The sequence below is a fragment of the Fusarium oxysporum genome, chromosome IX (genome assembly GCF_013085055.1).
Source record: "Fusarium oxysporum Fo47 chromosome IX, complete sequence".
Taxonomy (NCBI): Eukaryota; Fungi; Ascomycota; class Sordariomycetes; order Hypocreales; family Nectriaceae; genus Fusarium; species Fusarium oxysporum.
The window spans coordinates 2,376,420-2,391,852 of record NC_072848.1 but is presented as its reverse complement, the minus strand read 5'-3'; the positions used below and the strand labels follow the sequence as shown (position 1 = coordinate 2,391,852).

The following is a 15,433-nucleotide window of genomic DNA, read 5'->3' as shown; positions in this document are numbered from 1 at the left end:
ATAGTAATGGACGCGTTTCCTCAAAGCACTGCAACCTGAAGGTTCTCGCTCATAACTTCACTGCTCCACTACGTTTCATCAATGAGCCTGCCCCACAGAAGCTTTAAAATGGCTAAGGTAGGGGGGGGCAAGAAAACTTAGGACCCTGATCCTCAGTGAGAAAAAGAATTAGATAAGTTAGGTACTTATATCTTAGCAGGCCTTTAGACCAATTAATTTTGGCAGCCTGGCTTAGCATCAGAAGTTTTCTTGCTTCCTGGGTGATGGATTGCAGGCAAGGTACGGCACGCTAAGCTTCGTAGGTACATCGATAGCTGTTGCCTCCAACAGCAGCAAGGTACCCCACCATCGTCATACCTTTCCTTTCCTTCTACACCTCCTGCTTCCAACTTCAACATCTACATCTGCATCTACATCACGCAAACAGTCTATCGCTCAACCCATCATCATTTCAATATCGAGACTATCAAGAGAATATCCCCGCAAGTGAAGGAGAGGCACAACATCATCCCCCATCCATAAGAAAAGCTAGGTAATAGCTACATCGTCCGACAATGTCCAAGCGTATCACAAAGGTAAATCCTCCTCCCTTCCATTCTTGATACCACCGATTAACATATTCAAGGAATTCGCTGAGATTTCTCAAAACCCGCCTGAGGGTTTCACCGTTTCCCTCCCACCTGATGAGTCCATCTACACCTGGCATGTAACGCTCACGGCACCTGAGTCATCTCCCTACTACCCAGGCAAATTCGGAATCGTCCTGACCCTGCCAACTGGGTACCCCTTCAAGCCGCCTGTCGTCAAGTTCGTCACTCGGATCTATCACCCCAACGTCACAAACGACGGCCAAGGCAACATCTGCCTTGGCCTCCTCAAGCCCGATGCTTGGAAACCTAGCACGCAGCTCCGCGCCGTTCTCGAGGGCCTTCGTAATCTCCTAGAGGAGCCCCAGATCGACAGCCCTCTTGAGGAGCGCATTGCTCAAGAGTATCAGAACAACCGTGCCGAGTTTAATAAAACCGCCAAGAAACAAGTTGAGCAGTATGCAATGGGTTCACCTGATTTCCCTCCAGTTGCCTAGAATGACAGCCATGGAATCAACGGGTGCTGCGTCGTAATACCAGGACCTTTCGGTATAGATGCTACGTCTGCGCCTCCCGCTCTTGCACCTCAATCGTATTTCAGACCACAAATACCAGTAACAAGGCTGAGACACGTTACACACCCTAGAATGCTACGCCCCCATTGCCTTTGGACCATCAAAGTCCACAGCAAAGAGAACAGGCATGGGAAATCATGCAGGAAGTAGCACAAAGACAACTAGAATATGACCAACTCCGGATTGATTTAGTGGAAGATATCATCACATCGACTTACGAGGGGGAGGGGGAGCGACAAGAGCAAGGAAGGTTCAGAAACTGGTTGCGTGGCATCAGGAGGCATCTTGCTAGGTGTCTTGGGACTTTTATAGCGAACGCTTGAAAAGGGCGAGATCAGCTAAATGGAATAGCGAACACACATGATGTATCTTGATGCCTCTCCAGGCTTTCTATCAGTATATCATTATTGGAAAGGAAAATCCAGATGAACTACAGCGACGAAAGACGACTTCTCTCTCATCACAAAGTCCTCCAGATCATTGTGGACTCATGTACATCAGGTAATCTTTGCCAGTCCTTTGGTGTCATGGCGAAAGACGTGCTATGGTATACGTAGAATTTCTCAAGGGCGAGCCTGGTAAGCAACAATGTTTGTCATGCTATGTCATGAAACTCACTGCTGATTGAAGCTAACTCAGCTGAAGTCGGATGAATGGAAACGTGAGACCTTAGTCCCAAGTGAGAAATCCTAGATCAGATGTGTTTAGTATGACAAACGCTCAACTTTGACACTTTAGTTTTTGCATCCTTCTGAGAATACTCCAGTCTCAAGGTCAGTGTCAGTGTCAGTGTCAGTGTCAGCATACCTGTTCAATCCTTCTCAGTTATTTCAGCGCAACATGGCTGATTTTTGTCTCACTTTTGGCCATGCTCACAAGACTCATCATGAGACATGATCATTTATCACGAGTAAATATCCCGATCACCTTGTCTCAGACAGATCGAAGCGTGTGGACAACGGTGGGACATCAATAGACCTCGCGCGGAGGCAAATAGAACAGTCATGTAATTATCTTTCATTCCATTAGGGTATCAAAAAAGGTTTTCCCCCAAATCTACTCCTCGACAATAAGGTTCTACCCAGTTCATACATAATTTTCCCCCCATCTATATGAAAATCAGACACCGCCTGGCTTTGCCAGTCCTTTGCATCCTAGCCATGCCTCCCTCCGTAAGAAGTCTTTTTCTTCCCTACAAGAGTGCTGTAAGGTTGGTGGTGCTTTTTTTGTCTTGTCGCAATGCAGCCGTAAACCATCGTCATCAAGTGTAAAACAATGTTCCTTTTTTAGGTTCCATTCCATCCTGTACATTCCAGCCGTCCAACGCTGGTCCCTCCCCGCTGCTTTAAGACATTGTGAACGAGCTCCTCTGAATATTAGGGAGCTGAAAAAGAAATAAAGGAAATTTTGAAAGGAAGGTTGAGTATGAAAGTGAATAAAGAAAAAAACGAAGACATAATGCCGGCTAAATCGAGAAATAGACCATGCCTTCCATTGAAACGCCATTCCATGATAAGGTTCGGTGGCTCACACCTGTTTCAGTGCGAGCCAGGGTGTACCGAAATGAGAAAGAAGATGAGGTAGTAAAAGGAGATGTTGAAGGAGTGTTGAAGGGTTGAGGTGATGTGATAATGTTGGCGCGGCTCAGACGTTTAATTTCCTGGTGTTTCGGGTCGGGGTAGACAGTGGTGGCTGTTCTCCGACTCCGACTATCCCACGTTCCACGTCTTGCCCTGACGGACTCGATCCAGCTGCGCCTTAGCTCGTCGTTGCTGACGCTTTTCATCAATCTGGACCTGGCTGAGGTGCCCGAAGCCATTCCGTCGTTTGAAGCAAGCCTCCATAAGGGCGTTAGCGTCGATCAGCCGGCGAGGCATCGATTGCACGACACCAAACATTTCCATAGGATCGGCTACAGCCCGAATCTCGCTCTCACCCAGCTTGAAGATGGCTAGTGCAATGCGGAACAGAGTCTTGGAACCCTCGTAGAAGAAGACATCCCACACGCGGAGAGTAGTCTCAATCGGGAGCGTTCCAATGAAGCAACTCATAAACCAAGCCGTCATGCAAAGAGTGATTGGTGGAAGTCGGTCAGTTGGTGTTGACATGCGTGCGAGTTCCTTGCGACGCGAACGAGTGAGGCGAATGGATTTGCTTGTTGAGGGTCGTGAGTTGGGATCAGCCTCAAGCTCGCCACCGACCTTGTCCCAGACGGCAGGCATGGAGGTACGCATCTCAGTCATGAGAACGCCCAGATCAATCTTGGAGCCCTCGAGACTCATCTCATGGGTGCCGGGGAGGTAGATGCGTGTAATGACATTGAGAAGCCAAAAGCACTGCTCCTCAGTGTCAACAAACAGAAGGAGAAGACCAGCAAGGAAATTCAAGCTCTGGCAGTATCCGATCCGAGGGTTGTAGACAGCAAAGGCATGGAGCACGCGGCGAAGAGAAGTGATGATTGGTGTCTCTCCGTCCACATTGGGGGGCGCTGGGCTAGAGCCCCGAGTAGAGTCCGACATTGTTGATTGGCTTTCTCTAGCGCTGCTCGATGCCGTGTCCATCCCGCCGGGAGGCTTGAACTTAATGTTGTCAGGGAATGTCCGATGCAAATCTCGCTCGATAGCTTCAGCATCCACGTCCTTAGCTCGCTTAGTTGTTAGCTTATCGTAGAGACCCGAGTGCTTTGCCAGAATGGCGGGACCACCAGCGTAGTAGAACCAAGCTGCACCGCGCCATTCCGGAGGAATGCCCTTGCGAACAAAGCGTTTTGTCTTTGCGTTGGGAGCAGGGAATCGGTTGGGGTGATCTGTCATGAGAGCGTTATCCTTGAGGTAGGCATTCCACTTCTTCCGGCGGCGTGCCAGGTACTCGGTGTATCCAGCATTCCAGGTATCGTATTGCTGCCGCGTCACGTACTGGTTCTCCTTCTTGAAGCCGTATCGGTCACGAGCGCCAGGGTCCTCAGGCTCGACAGGTTCAGGTGCAATAACAGGTGGTGGAGGGGCGTATACTGGCTCAGGTACAGGCTGAGGCTCAGGAATGGGTGCGGGTGCTGCTGTCGGTGTTGGTTCAGGTGCGGGCTCCGAAGCGTAGCCCATATTGCGTCCAGATTCAGGGGTTTCGGGTCGCTCGGAAGGCTCACCAACGGGTGAGAGGGGCGCGGAGACAGGTGGTGCGCTTGTGGGAGTTGGTTCGACAGCGGAAGAAGGTTGTTCATTAAGAGAAGGCTCAGAGTCCAAAGACTTGGCCGAATCTCGCTTTTCGTTCATTCCGCGACCGTAGTTTTCGGCGATATGAGGAACTGATGATGTGAAGGCTGGATGGGTGAAGATCATCTTGGACATTCGAATCTCCATGTCAAGGGTCGAGTTGGACTCTTGAACCTTGCGTTGAGGAAAATCCTCGTCATCTGCATCGTCTCTGATGCTGTGTCGCTGATCCATGTCTGAGGTTGATGTCACGGGGCGAGAATTTCTGTTGTGATGATCAGGGTAGTGCACGTCGTCTTCGTCGTCGTCGAAACCTTGCTCGTACATGCCCATAACATCCTCAATGCTCGGTTCGTCGTGTTCGGGGTCGTTGTCGTTTTCAGGGTTGACTTCTTGCTCCCCTTCGCCTTCAGGGCTCGGATATAATGATGTGACGGAGCTGTCCTTTGTAAGGACGCTACTTCTCTCAGTTACTGCAGTTCCTGGAGCAGTAGATTCTGTGAATTGAGAGCGAAAGCTCGATCTAAATTCTTCACCACTCATCCACGGGGCGACGACAGGGCTCGGTGAGGCCGACCCTGGGTTGGAGTAGCTTAATGGTGGCCGTGCGGCGGAAGCTGTCGCACCATTGGCCGTCCGAGCACGGGGCGCTCGAGGCTCATAAAAGTCGTTGGAAGGTGGAGATAGGACCGAGTGGTAGGTAGATGAAGACTGACAAGATGAAACTGAAGGACCGCGGGGACGTGGAGGAGGAGGCCATAAGGGATGTTGCGAAGGTGATACAAGCTCCAGGTACTGGTCGGCGGGATTGAGACCGGGGGTAGAGGGCGATGTAGCGGTCGCAGTCGCGGTAGCGGTAGCGGTAGCCAGGGTACTGTGGACTGGTCGTGGCTTAGGCGCGTCTGTCATTGGCTGGCGGATACTTTGCTTCCGCGGCCGCGAGAAGTTCTCCACGGTGGGTGGTAGGCTGTCGTAGGCGCGCAGGTCAGCCAGTGACGATTTGGATGTCAGAAATGTCGGAGACGTGTTTCGAGATTCGACAGGAGTGCTTGCCGCAGTATCGTAGCTTAAAGGTGAGGGCGAGTGCGGAGAGTCAAATGGTGATCCTGCTCGTTGTGATATTGACTGTCCAAGAATAAATCTTGAAGGGTTTGACATTGAATCCCATCTTGGTGAAACTGGCAAAGGAGGTAAATGTGACAGAGACTCATCAGAGGGTTGGCGAGTATGTCGGTAGGCTGATCCAAACGGCACTATCTGAACCCGAGGAGATGCTAACGGAGACATTGATGGTGAAGTCATAGGCGATGCATAAGGTGATGCATCACTTGTCGAGGTACCTGGTGCAAGGCTACTGTTCTCACTATCCCGTTGTCGATTACCATAAAAGGCAAACTTGCCTCGGGTTGCATGTGGTGAACCCGGAGCGTCGGGTACAGAAATAGCGAGGGGAGTCATGGTGTGATGCACTTGGCAGTCGTGGAATCAGATGCTGCTGCTGGGCGCCAGAGGCTGGCAAAAACTATGGTCGCCCAGCGGGCAGGTATAAATTTGCTTACAAAACGAAGTTTCGCTTTGTGTGCAAGGGTATCGAATTTTTGGTCGTGTTCGTCGTTTCGTCGGTGATGCAGTTGGTAACGTTCAGTTAGTCACTGTACTGCGTCCTCCGGCAAGGTGCGCCGACCGTAGCAGCGCAGATATCTGAAAATGAAGAGATCGTATTTGATAAAATGCAGCAATAGCTCTTGGCCATTGCTGTCGGTTCTAGAACAAGGTATTCGATCCGCAACTGGAATTTGGCAAAGGCCGGGCCAGAAGCAAAAAAAAGCGGTTGCTTTGGTGGTGAAGGTTTCGGCGGTTCGTGAGCGAGGGTCGAGTATCGTTCCAGAGTTTCGAAACAAGCCGCACAAAAAATGATGGCAAGAACCTCAGTCACAAGCACAGCTATCTAACCAAGAAGTCGATCGGTGTTGAAGAACGAATGCGAGAAAGAGTTGGTCTTTGGAGAAAAGGCGGATTCGGTGTGGGCTGGTCAAAGGTATGATTCCTGTGGAAAATGATGGGTGTCGAGAGATGGACCCCACGGTTAGGTTAAAAGAAAGGACGCCGAATTTCGCCTTGACACAGACAAAACAACCCAGCCGGCATCCAGTTCCAGCTTCGAAAGTGATGAGAAGAACAAATGAATGGCTTCAGCCTGTGCTCAGGTCCAGGTCCAAGAGTACATTAAGAACGAAAAACTCGCAAATACGCAAAGAAAGCACAGCCAGCACCCTGCACGGAGCGTTAACTTTCTGTACAGGGACGGGGAAGCCGGATTGGATTGGCAGGGCGGGTAGGTTGAATTTCAACGACAAGGATATTCCGCAGCCCCAGCCCAGGCCCAAAAACCAGCCGACAGGGGGGTAATTCGTCGCTAACAGCACCAGCAGGGGAGCTTGGGCGCCGCTGTAATGAGAAGTCCGGCTCTAAAGGGAGACGAGATGTACCCAAACGAGTGATTGAACCGAGAATCGGAGGTTGAATTGATTTGCAAACTTGGAAGTCGAGAAGCTAGAGGGAGGAAGCTTGGTCGTGCATTTATTTTGTTGTTGTTTGTTCGAATGGGGGACTATATCAGACAAAAGTCTTGGGCGGATTGAACAGCCCGGACGGAGAGAAATCCAGGGAACAGAGAAATGAGACAAGGGAGAGCGACTGGACTCACTCAGAAGAGCCACAAAGTCGCAGTTGCAGTAACAGGTGGCGCGGGGAAAAGAAGAAACGAGACAAGACCCAAGAAGCACATCAAAAGTAAAAATTCAATGGTGGTTCTATCCACCATCCACCATCCACCACCAAACGCAGCCCAGGCAGAGGAGCAAAGGGGCCAGAGGTTGACAAAAAAGATCGAACGAGGCCATCCAAGCTAAAATTCGATGTGATTTGTACGACTGTGACCGTTGGGTTGTATGGTCTGCGGCGCATGCCTCGTGGCTTTCACTTTCACTGTCACTGTGCCCTGCGGCGTCTTTTCCGTTTGGTCTATCCTGCTTGTCACCCTCCTTCTTCCTCGACTCTATCCCCCATCTATGACCAAGACGAAAATGAGTCGACCAAGAGGTCACAGACAACACCATTGGCCGAATGGTGCCCCCGGGGAAGCAACTCTGGTTCTTTTGCTGGGTCCTTTCAGCTGGGAAGGTCTCTTTTTCGCACGCTAAATTGCTGGTGAGAGGGGGGCCAATATCGAGTCAGTTGACCTAAACAGGCCTGGATGGCGGGGGGTCTGGGTCTGGGAATGAGAGCAAGGGTGATTTCATGGAACCAGGTTTGGGAGAATAGAGAAACAAACAGTCAGTTGAGATCGAATTGGTTGGTTCAATGGCGTAATCATGGAGGAATATGCTTATTGGTGTTGTGATACTGAGAGGCTTGTGAGAAACAGGGGTTCTAACGGCTCATGTCATATGCGAAAACGGTGCTTGTGAATCCGAGGATGTTCAAACACTCCAAGGGAGGGAACGCGTTTCTGGATAGAACAGTCTTAGCCAGCGCAACATGAGCCACACTGAAAGGCAGAGAGACAATCTAGACGATCTGGTGTTTGTGATGAATCTCAAAAAGAGGTACAGGGTTGGCTGATACGAGCAAGAGATCATCAGCAGCGCAGCCATAGACTGTCACTTCTCACATACTGCAGTCCATATCATCTACACTATAGCGCCGCTATGATGATGGCCTGCATCGACTATATCTTAGAGGCAGCATATAATATCACGGAACATATACTTTCATCCCTTATGTTCGTCTCATTCATCCAAGCCTCATTGGAGTTTAAAGGACCTTCCCCTCCTGACTATGAGGTGCAAATTAAACTTGCCCCTCTCACCAAAACAGCCTCTGAGCACAAGTTGAAGCCATTGAGCTGTGTCGGCACCACCACCTCAACAATTCATTGGACGAAAGGGGTTTCTCACAGGTAAAAAAAAAAAAAATTATATCCATAGTAGGAAATCCGAATAATATGCATCTGTTCGCGTAGAGAGTTTTTGGAAACCACCGTTCCGAGCCCGTCTCTCTAATTCTCGTTAGCCCATCCTCCGGCAAAGGGGCCCGGCCCAAAGGCGCTGCACCGTCTCAACGGGTTCCTCCCGTCCACGTTAACGTCTCTCCATCAGTCCAAAAGGAACACAAGCGGCGTCGCGGACTGGATGCCCGACTGGTAGATTACCCACATCGGGTAGTCATCTCCCTTTTTTTCTTCTGCTAGTGTGGAAAAGGCTCTGCTTAGGCTTATTCTGCCTTGGAGGCAGCATCAGAGAGTAGACCATTTGATGGCGTCAAAAGACAGACCAAGAGTGGATGGGTGAGAAAAAAGGCAGCCAATTACACCGGCCTGGTACCTGGATCTTATTCCGCTGCAGGGACACCATGCAACCCTGTTTTTTCTTTCTATCCCCATGCATTTTAGCTAAGCCAAACATTTGGAAATTAATGAAATGGCTTCAGGTGGTATCCACGATATTATCCATCAACTATTACGTCGATGAGAGAACAACTTCCAAGGCACAAAACAAAGAAACATTTAGCCATTCATTCATCCATGATCCCAGTAAACTCAACTAAACCTAAACGCATCGAGTCCATGTTCCTGGGGCCATGTTGTGTTGCATAGCGCTGCTGACGTACCGTAATATGAATGGATGGATAGAAACGAAGGAGTCCGCGCGGGTTACCTGTCCAATCTCGATTTTATCACGATTGCATTACTACTGTGTTCCCAGCGATTTGAAATCGATGTTATGCGGAGCGAGGGCCGATCAGCTCTGGTGGGATTCTGACCCTTGTTCTTCCGGTGAGCTTCTGGTGAAGTTCGAATTCTTGGATCTACATGGAATCGAGATGACACGCAGGGATTATGTAACTGTCAACTCGTCTCGCTCCGTGCTCCGTGATTATTTCGTCTCGTCAACGGAAGAATCTCTGCGTCTGCCTTGCGCTCGGCGATTTCTTGATAATCTCCACTGGCTTCAGGGGAAAATCCAACACGCAGCATCTTCAGTGTAAGAATGACTTCAGCGTGGCGAAATAGCCTGACAAAAAGGAAACCTCAACGTTTTACAACTCCATCTCACTGCTTTAGTGTAGACTCAGTGAAGAAATACCACTCATGCGGGGCATCTAAGCCTCTGCTAATCTCTCTGTTCTGCAGCTACAAAGTCTAAAAAGTAAACATAATATTAACCTAAGTTTGTGCAGAGGTCGGAAATAAGATTGACTTGACGTGACTTGGCCATGAGCGCGTTCTTCTGGAACCCTTTGAAGAAGTCGGCTAAGACCCCCCCCCCCGCTTTTTGGTGGAAACCTTGTCAATGAGCTGGACTGTCAAGCACGAGGCACCCATCGACAAGTGCATCTTTTAGGCGAAGGAGGCTTGCTAGCATTCGAGTACGTATGCTGACAATTACTGAGCGCGTATTAATTGCAGGATCGCGGCTTAGACAGTAGCTCGTCAGAGTTGTGTATTCCATCGAGATGTAATTAGACGTCCTCATGATATGGAATTCCACATTCCAGTTCAGAGACTGTATAAGACATGCGTTAATAGCACGTGAGACAACGTGGGCGAAGTGTACTGTACAATAAATCATGCATGTTTCTAAGATCCATACTAGATGCCGAAGCTCATCTCGGTAACATCCAAATTACACATGCCCACTCCGAACCACCGGGTCATGATCTGTTCCCCCGTCGTCATCACCCGCCGTCGTCCAGGGAAGAGTGACATATTTTGTTTATGCAAATCCAAACAAAACACTATACCACGCGCGTCAATGTCGTGTCTTGATATGATGACCGAGGCGCAGCCACCCCGAACTAGCAATCCAGCGGATCACGCCTCGCTCAATACTAAAGGGTCTCGTCTCGTTCAAGAGATCCAGATTGCGCAGGCAAAAACAACGGTTCCCGTCTTGGCCTTTCAATAGTAGAGACAGTTGAAGTGAAGCTAGACTCGAAGTGAATGCAAAGGGTCGTGGCCTAGTTCAAGGTATTTCAGCTGAATTCCGTGCAACCCCGATTCGCTCAGGAACGGACGTTTCAGTCGTCAAATGGTAAGTGTCTTTCAGTACGAACTTGAAATGAAGGGTCTTCAATTTACTCTGGCTATCGTGGCTTGGTATCACCATTATAAGCCCTAAGTCCAGGATCCTGGGATTTCTAGCGGCCTGACGGCCTACCCGGGACCTTATGATATGAATATCTGCATGCATCAACTAACCTGTGACTTGACACAGCTGCAATACCCAGAGCCGATTGTTCTTCAAGCCACTGTAATCATTCAAATAAACTATTCATGCAGTGTTGGGATCGACATCAAACCTGGAAATAACGCCAGCGAACGGAGGGCAGGCGAAAACACGGGACGGAGGCAGGGAGAACAAGACATTGTCTCCGCTCAGACCTGAGACTGTCCCTGTCTCTTTGCTTTTTTTTTGCCCTTCCTTTTTTCTGATATCAGATTCTCGCATTGATCATCTTAATACACTTCTTTAAGTAATGTTAGGATTTTGGTCTCGTCGTCCAGCCAGCGAGAAGCATGGAATCAAGCACATGGCTATAAGCTCTGGCGTGCGAATCGAAATGTCATGCAGCTGAGCGGCGTCAACCTCACGCGTCAGGACGCGCAACAACTGTTATCAAGACAAAAGTAAAAAGGCAAAAAGTAAATACCAAGAAGAACATGTCAACCAGCAGAAATCAAACGCCGTCAATTTTAAGAGCGCCCATGAACCAAATCCAAAATTCCCATGGCGACTTCAGGGTAAGTTATGTTTGAGCATGGACCAACACGAACACGTGACCGGGCATAGTGCTCTCCTCAGCATCATATCACTCTTCGATGACGCCAATTATTTTCGGCCGCACCACCGAACCCTCCGACGCCGACGTCGGTTCGGTTCAAGGGGCACTCGTCTCACCTGCGCATCATCCTTGAAGCATTACGAGCCGGAGAAACCTGCGCCGTCATCCGCTCCCGGTTTTACTTTTACTTATTCCCAGAGTGAATGAGGTCCAAGCTTCCCCAAGCTCTTGGAGAAGTGAGATGTTACAGAGCTTGGAGAGAGCTCCGTTCGTCCTTGTTGACTCGATAGCTGCTGACAAGGGCATGTATCAGCCCCTCGAGGATAGAAACCAGAATGGAAACGATTGCACTGTGCCTTTCTCACGTTGGTTCCATGAATTACAGCACAGGAAAGGAAACAAGAGCGGGATAAAGGCAATAGCAAACAAACAAGAGGACCCAGTTCCCGGCGATTATGAATTTCCGAGACACTTCCACCGAGCTCTGAGTCTGGGCTACAATGAGAAAGTCCTACGTCACATATCCGGCAAAGCTGTTTGTTTGCCCAGCCACTTGGGCGGAAGTCAACTGGCGTCCCCAAGCTCTCTCCCTCCCTCTCTCAAAGGCTGGGGCCATTCCCCCGCCTTTCTCTTTTGTTACATTTCTTTCTCCTCTTGTTCCTTGGTACTAAGACGGGAGAGGCAAAACCCAAATCCGAAAAGCCAACAGCCATCGATGCTTTCCGGGTACATAACTGATAAACTCGGCTAGCTCTCTCTTGATTGGACGCACGTCTGTTGCGCGTCTTGGTCGCCCTGATCGGACTTGATCTGGTGGTTCGCAAGCAGCCAGAAGCTTTTGCCTTGCAGCGTAATATGGCAAGGTAAGGTAGGTAGCTTACCTCCGGGTAGCTTGTCCACACCATAGCTGGGCCACCCAATCCATCCTTCGATGACAGGCTCGTGGGACTGTACTTCTGGGCGTTGCATTGTTTCCTTGCATTCCCATGTATTCATACACGAGTCTCGTTAGTGATGTCTGTACATAGTGCCATGGAGTGTATCCAGTGATGATGGGATGACTGTGACAGCCGCAATTGGCTGGATTGAGAGCTCTCACACAAGCTCTCGGGCTGTCTATCGCTCCATTGTTACTGTAGCTGTTGGTCTCGCCCTCCAGCTCCTCTCCTCTCGCTCTTGTGTAGTGCGCACACGCAGCCTCTCCCACCCTCTGCCGTTCCCACTCCCCCTGGATCTCTTTCTCTCTCCCTCTCTTCTATTCTTGCTTTACCTAGCTTCTCTATCTCGTGCTGTGCCTTGTCTACCCTTAAAACCCTCCTCTGCCCCCCGAGAGAAGCGCCCTGATCTCCTGAACTTGCCAATCGCATTTTACAGACTCCCATACATCACACAGACCAGTAACTATCACCATGTCCCGCAAGAGAAAGCAAGACGAGGAGGAGGAGGAGGAGCTCGTCTCCCTCCCTGAAGACGATGATGGTGAGGAGGAGGAAGAGTGAGTACCATTTGCCTTCCTTTTGCATGTTACCTTGTTGCGATTGTCTTTGGAAGAGCTTTCGATTGTCCAATCGCGCACATTTTATCGTTGCGCTATTCGTTGCGCGACCTACCAAGATGCGCGCGCAGGGCTGATGTCGCATGCCACCACAAGATGCGATTCAATGCGATGCGACCTATCTCGCGATTGAATCTATTCCCACGTGTCATTTTCGGTATTTCCCGATCGCAATATGATTCTCCTTGTGTTTAATATTGTTTCCTGCTGTGCGATTTCGCGATCGAAGCATGTTGTTGATGATTGTATTTTGGTGATGACGATTGGCTGACAACACGTGAATAGGTACGTCTCCACCGCAGACGAAGAAGAGCAAAGCGAAGAAGATGAGGACGCTGAGGAGGAGGAGGAGGAAGATGAAGAAGACGACGAAGCTGATGCAAAGGGTGAGTTATTATCGATGTCCTGGAAGAGCTCGCCACCAATACATACTTCCATCCCTTCCATCCACCATGTCCCATCTTACCAGTTACACGGTCATTTCCAAGAGCCTAGCAATCAGCCTATGATACCGAGCCAAATGCTGACCATATCATTTCAGCCGAGCCTCCTGTGAAGAAGCGCAAGACGGCCGAGGCAGACACCAAAGAAACCAATGGCGATGCCGAGGAGGAGGAAGAAGAAGAGGAGGAGGAAGGCGACGATGCCGCTGAAGCTGAAGGCGACGAGGAGGACGCCGAGGGCGACGAAGACACTGCTGATGTCTCTGCCCCAGCCAAGGAGGGCGTCAAGCCTGCTGAGGCGCCTGCTGCTGCTGCTGCTACCGAGACCCCAGAGCCCAAAGCGGTTACAGCTGGTGGTGACGAGTAATACCTACGAGGCGACTCGTTTATCGTATAGCAATTCGTTCCCTTTACTCCATATATCTTTCAACGCATTGAAATTATCTCTGGATATTGTTGCTTGGAAGTGTCACTATCTCTGAGCTGTGCCATGGTTGAGTGTAGGTTGATTTGGGTGATGGTATTTGTGAAGTCACTTATTCGTGATACCGCCCTCCTCCTGTGTACCTTTCCTTGATTATCCCCTTCACTAACAAGTCAGTATCATATTCATGATCATGCACCCGAGCACACACAGATCTAGCCAAGGCAGATCAGATCTTGATCTTAATCTTGATCTACCCACGCACGCAGTGTCCACTTACCGATCTACCCATTTAGATAAAGTTTTGGAAATAAACATCGAGACGTTCTCTTTTTCCCAGGGGGGATGTCATGAAAAAAAGACGCAAAACCCCTGCCATGGTGTTGTAATTGGTTCAGAAGGCATGGGGGACTCCGCAACGGGTAGGGCTGAGGGAAGGTTGAGGGTTTGGCTGACGGTCATGATGTTTATTCTTGGGGTTGATAGGGGGTGTTGTCGTAGGAGACGTATATTTTCTTGGGTGTCTATGGTACGTAGGTAGGATGATCTTGTGAGGGCGTTGTGAAGGAGAGGATTGAGCAGAGACATTGAGGAGTTGTACTTGAGAGAGAAAGGAAGTGTATGAAACAAATAGAGTTACAAAACTATTTGAAAGAGACAATATCTTCTCAATGGCTGCTGGCCAGTTGTCGAGGGTACAGCACAGCACTTGAGAGTTGAACTTTCAAGCCGTTGATCTCTCAGCTGACGAGTGCCAACACCAAATAACGGGGGCCACGTTCGTCCATCCTTTACCCCAGATTCTTTTAGTTTCCAAGAACCGAGCATGTACCTACAGTACCGTAATTATCAATCAATACAGCAACAATAGCCGTTGCAGGGTGGTCTGATACGATCATCGGCTGCTGCATGCCAATTCTGTACCACGCGGCATGCGGCAGACCTAACAAGGTCAAGCCTGAAGATCAGGATCTAGTTTTTTCACTTTGAAGTCATGTCATGATAACCTCGGTCCATTGCTTCTGTAATTAAAAAAATAAAATAAAAAAATACAACAGTAAAGCTCTGAATTGCCTTCCAATGATGGCATGAATACTACACGGTGACTCAACAACCGGATCTCATTATCCAAGAACCCAACGCAAAAAGACAGTGGATTCTATTCGATTCGACTCGGGGCTTCGGAATTTGTCAGAGTCTGAGGCTGGCTCGTGACCACTTGCTTCAAAACTTCACAGGGCGCAAAGCAAAACTAAACATGGCCTTTGCGAAGGAGGCTATTCCCCGCGACTTGTTCCAAGGCAAACGAGATTGAGGTTAGTCAACGATACCCCATTCTACATGGATCAGCCCCACCTGAGAGGGCCTGTTAGCGTCTGGGGATACACTCAGGCCACCCCAAGTTTTTTTTTTATCCTGTCATGTTCCGCTCTTGTATTAGTTTATCGCGACGACATGACTTTTGACGATACGGTTGATTATATTCTTCTGACTCGGTGAGACTCAATGTACAAGAGTATTGTCTATCCTTTTTGTTTATAACAGGGACACGATAACCCTGTGACGAAACTCTTTCAGAAACGCTCTTACGTGGCGATTAGGTAGCCAAGGGCCCGGCTTTACTAACAGAATGCCCATCCTTGACAGGTGCCAAGACCTTCTTCGTGTGGACCATTGGCCTTTGCGGAATACTCTTGACTCAGGCGTGTAAGTTATCAATCTTTACATTGGTTGGTTACCCATTGCATTTTTCCCCTTCCAAGCTTCACGCCCATGCTTTAAGCGAAGGATAAC

The 15,433-nt window shown here is 49.4% G+C and overlaps 3 protein-coding genes across 3 annotated transcripts; 2 read left to right on the top strand and 1 right to left on the bottom strand.

Annotated features, from left to right (window-relative positions):
- Positions 1 to 376: 376 nt before the first annotated feature.
- FOBCDRAFT_53396 (ubiquitin-conjugating enzyme/RWD-like protein) lies at positions 377 to 1,192 on the top strand. Its single transcript, XM_031190439.3, has 2 exons — positions 377 to 575; positions 626 to 1,192. Exons 1-2 carry the CDS (start codon positions 555 to 557, stop codon positions 1,082 to 1,084), a joined length of 480 nt encoding a protein of 159 aa, XP_031034424.1. The 5' UTR covers positions 377 to 554; the 3' UTR covers positions 1,085 to 1,192.
- Positions 1,193 to 2,769: 1,577 nt separating this feature from the next.
- FOBCDRAFT_298700 (uncharacterized protein) lies at positions 2,770 to 5,846 on the bottom strand. Its single transcript, XM_031190436.3, has one exon. The coding sequence runs from the start codon at positions 5,827 to 5,829 to the stop codon at positions 2,872 to 2,874; it is 2,958 nt and encodes a 985-aa protein (XP_031034421.2). The 5' UTR covers positions 5,830 to 5,846; the 3' UTR covers positions 2,770 to 2,871.
- A 6,562-nt stretch (positions 5,847 to 12,408) lies between these two features.
- On the top strand, positions 12,409 to 13,681 carry FOBCDRAFT_53380 (uncharacterized protein). Its single transcript, XM_031190434.3, has 3 exons — positions 12,409 to 12,712; positions 13,058 to 13,158; positions 13,314 to 13,681. The coding sequence occupies exons 1-3, from the start codon at positions 12,627 to 12,629 to the stop codon at positions 13,580 to 13,582; spliced, it is 456 nt and encodes a 151-aa protein (XP_031034419.2). The 5' UTR covers positions 12,409 to 12,626; the 3' UTR covers positions 13,583 to 13,681.
- Positions 13,682 to 15,433: the final 1,752 nt, after the last annotated feature.

Coding starts and splice junctions, on each gene's coding strand:
- FOBCDRAFT_53396 (XM_031190439.3), top strand. CDS start 555: ATGTCCAAGCGTATCACAAAG. Junction 576..625: donor TGTCCAAGCGTATCACAAAG/GTAAATCCTCCT, acceptor AACATATTCAAG/GAATTCGCTGAGATTTCTCA.
- FOBCDRAFT_53380 (XM_031190434.3), top strand. CDS start 12,627: ATGTCCCGCAAGAGAAAGCAAGACGAGGAGGAGGAGGAGGAGCTCGTC. Junction 12,713..13,057: donor GATGGTGAGGAGGAGGAAGA/GTGAGTACCATT, acceptor ACACGTGAATAG/GTACGTCTCCACCGCAGACG. Junction 13,159..13,313: donor CGACGAAGCTGATGCAAAGG/GTGAGTTATTAT, acceptor ATATCATTTCAG/CCGAGCCTCCTGTGAAGAAG.
- FOBCDRAFT_298700 (XM_031190436.3), bottom strand. CDS start 5,829: ATGACTCCCCTCGCTATTTCTGTACCCGACGCTCCGGGTTCACCACAT.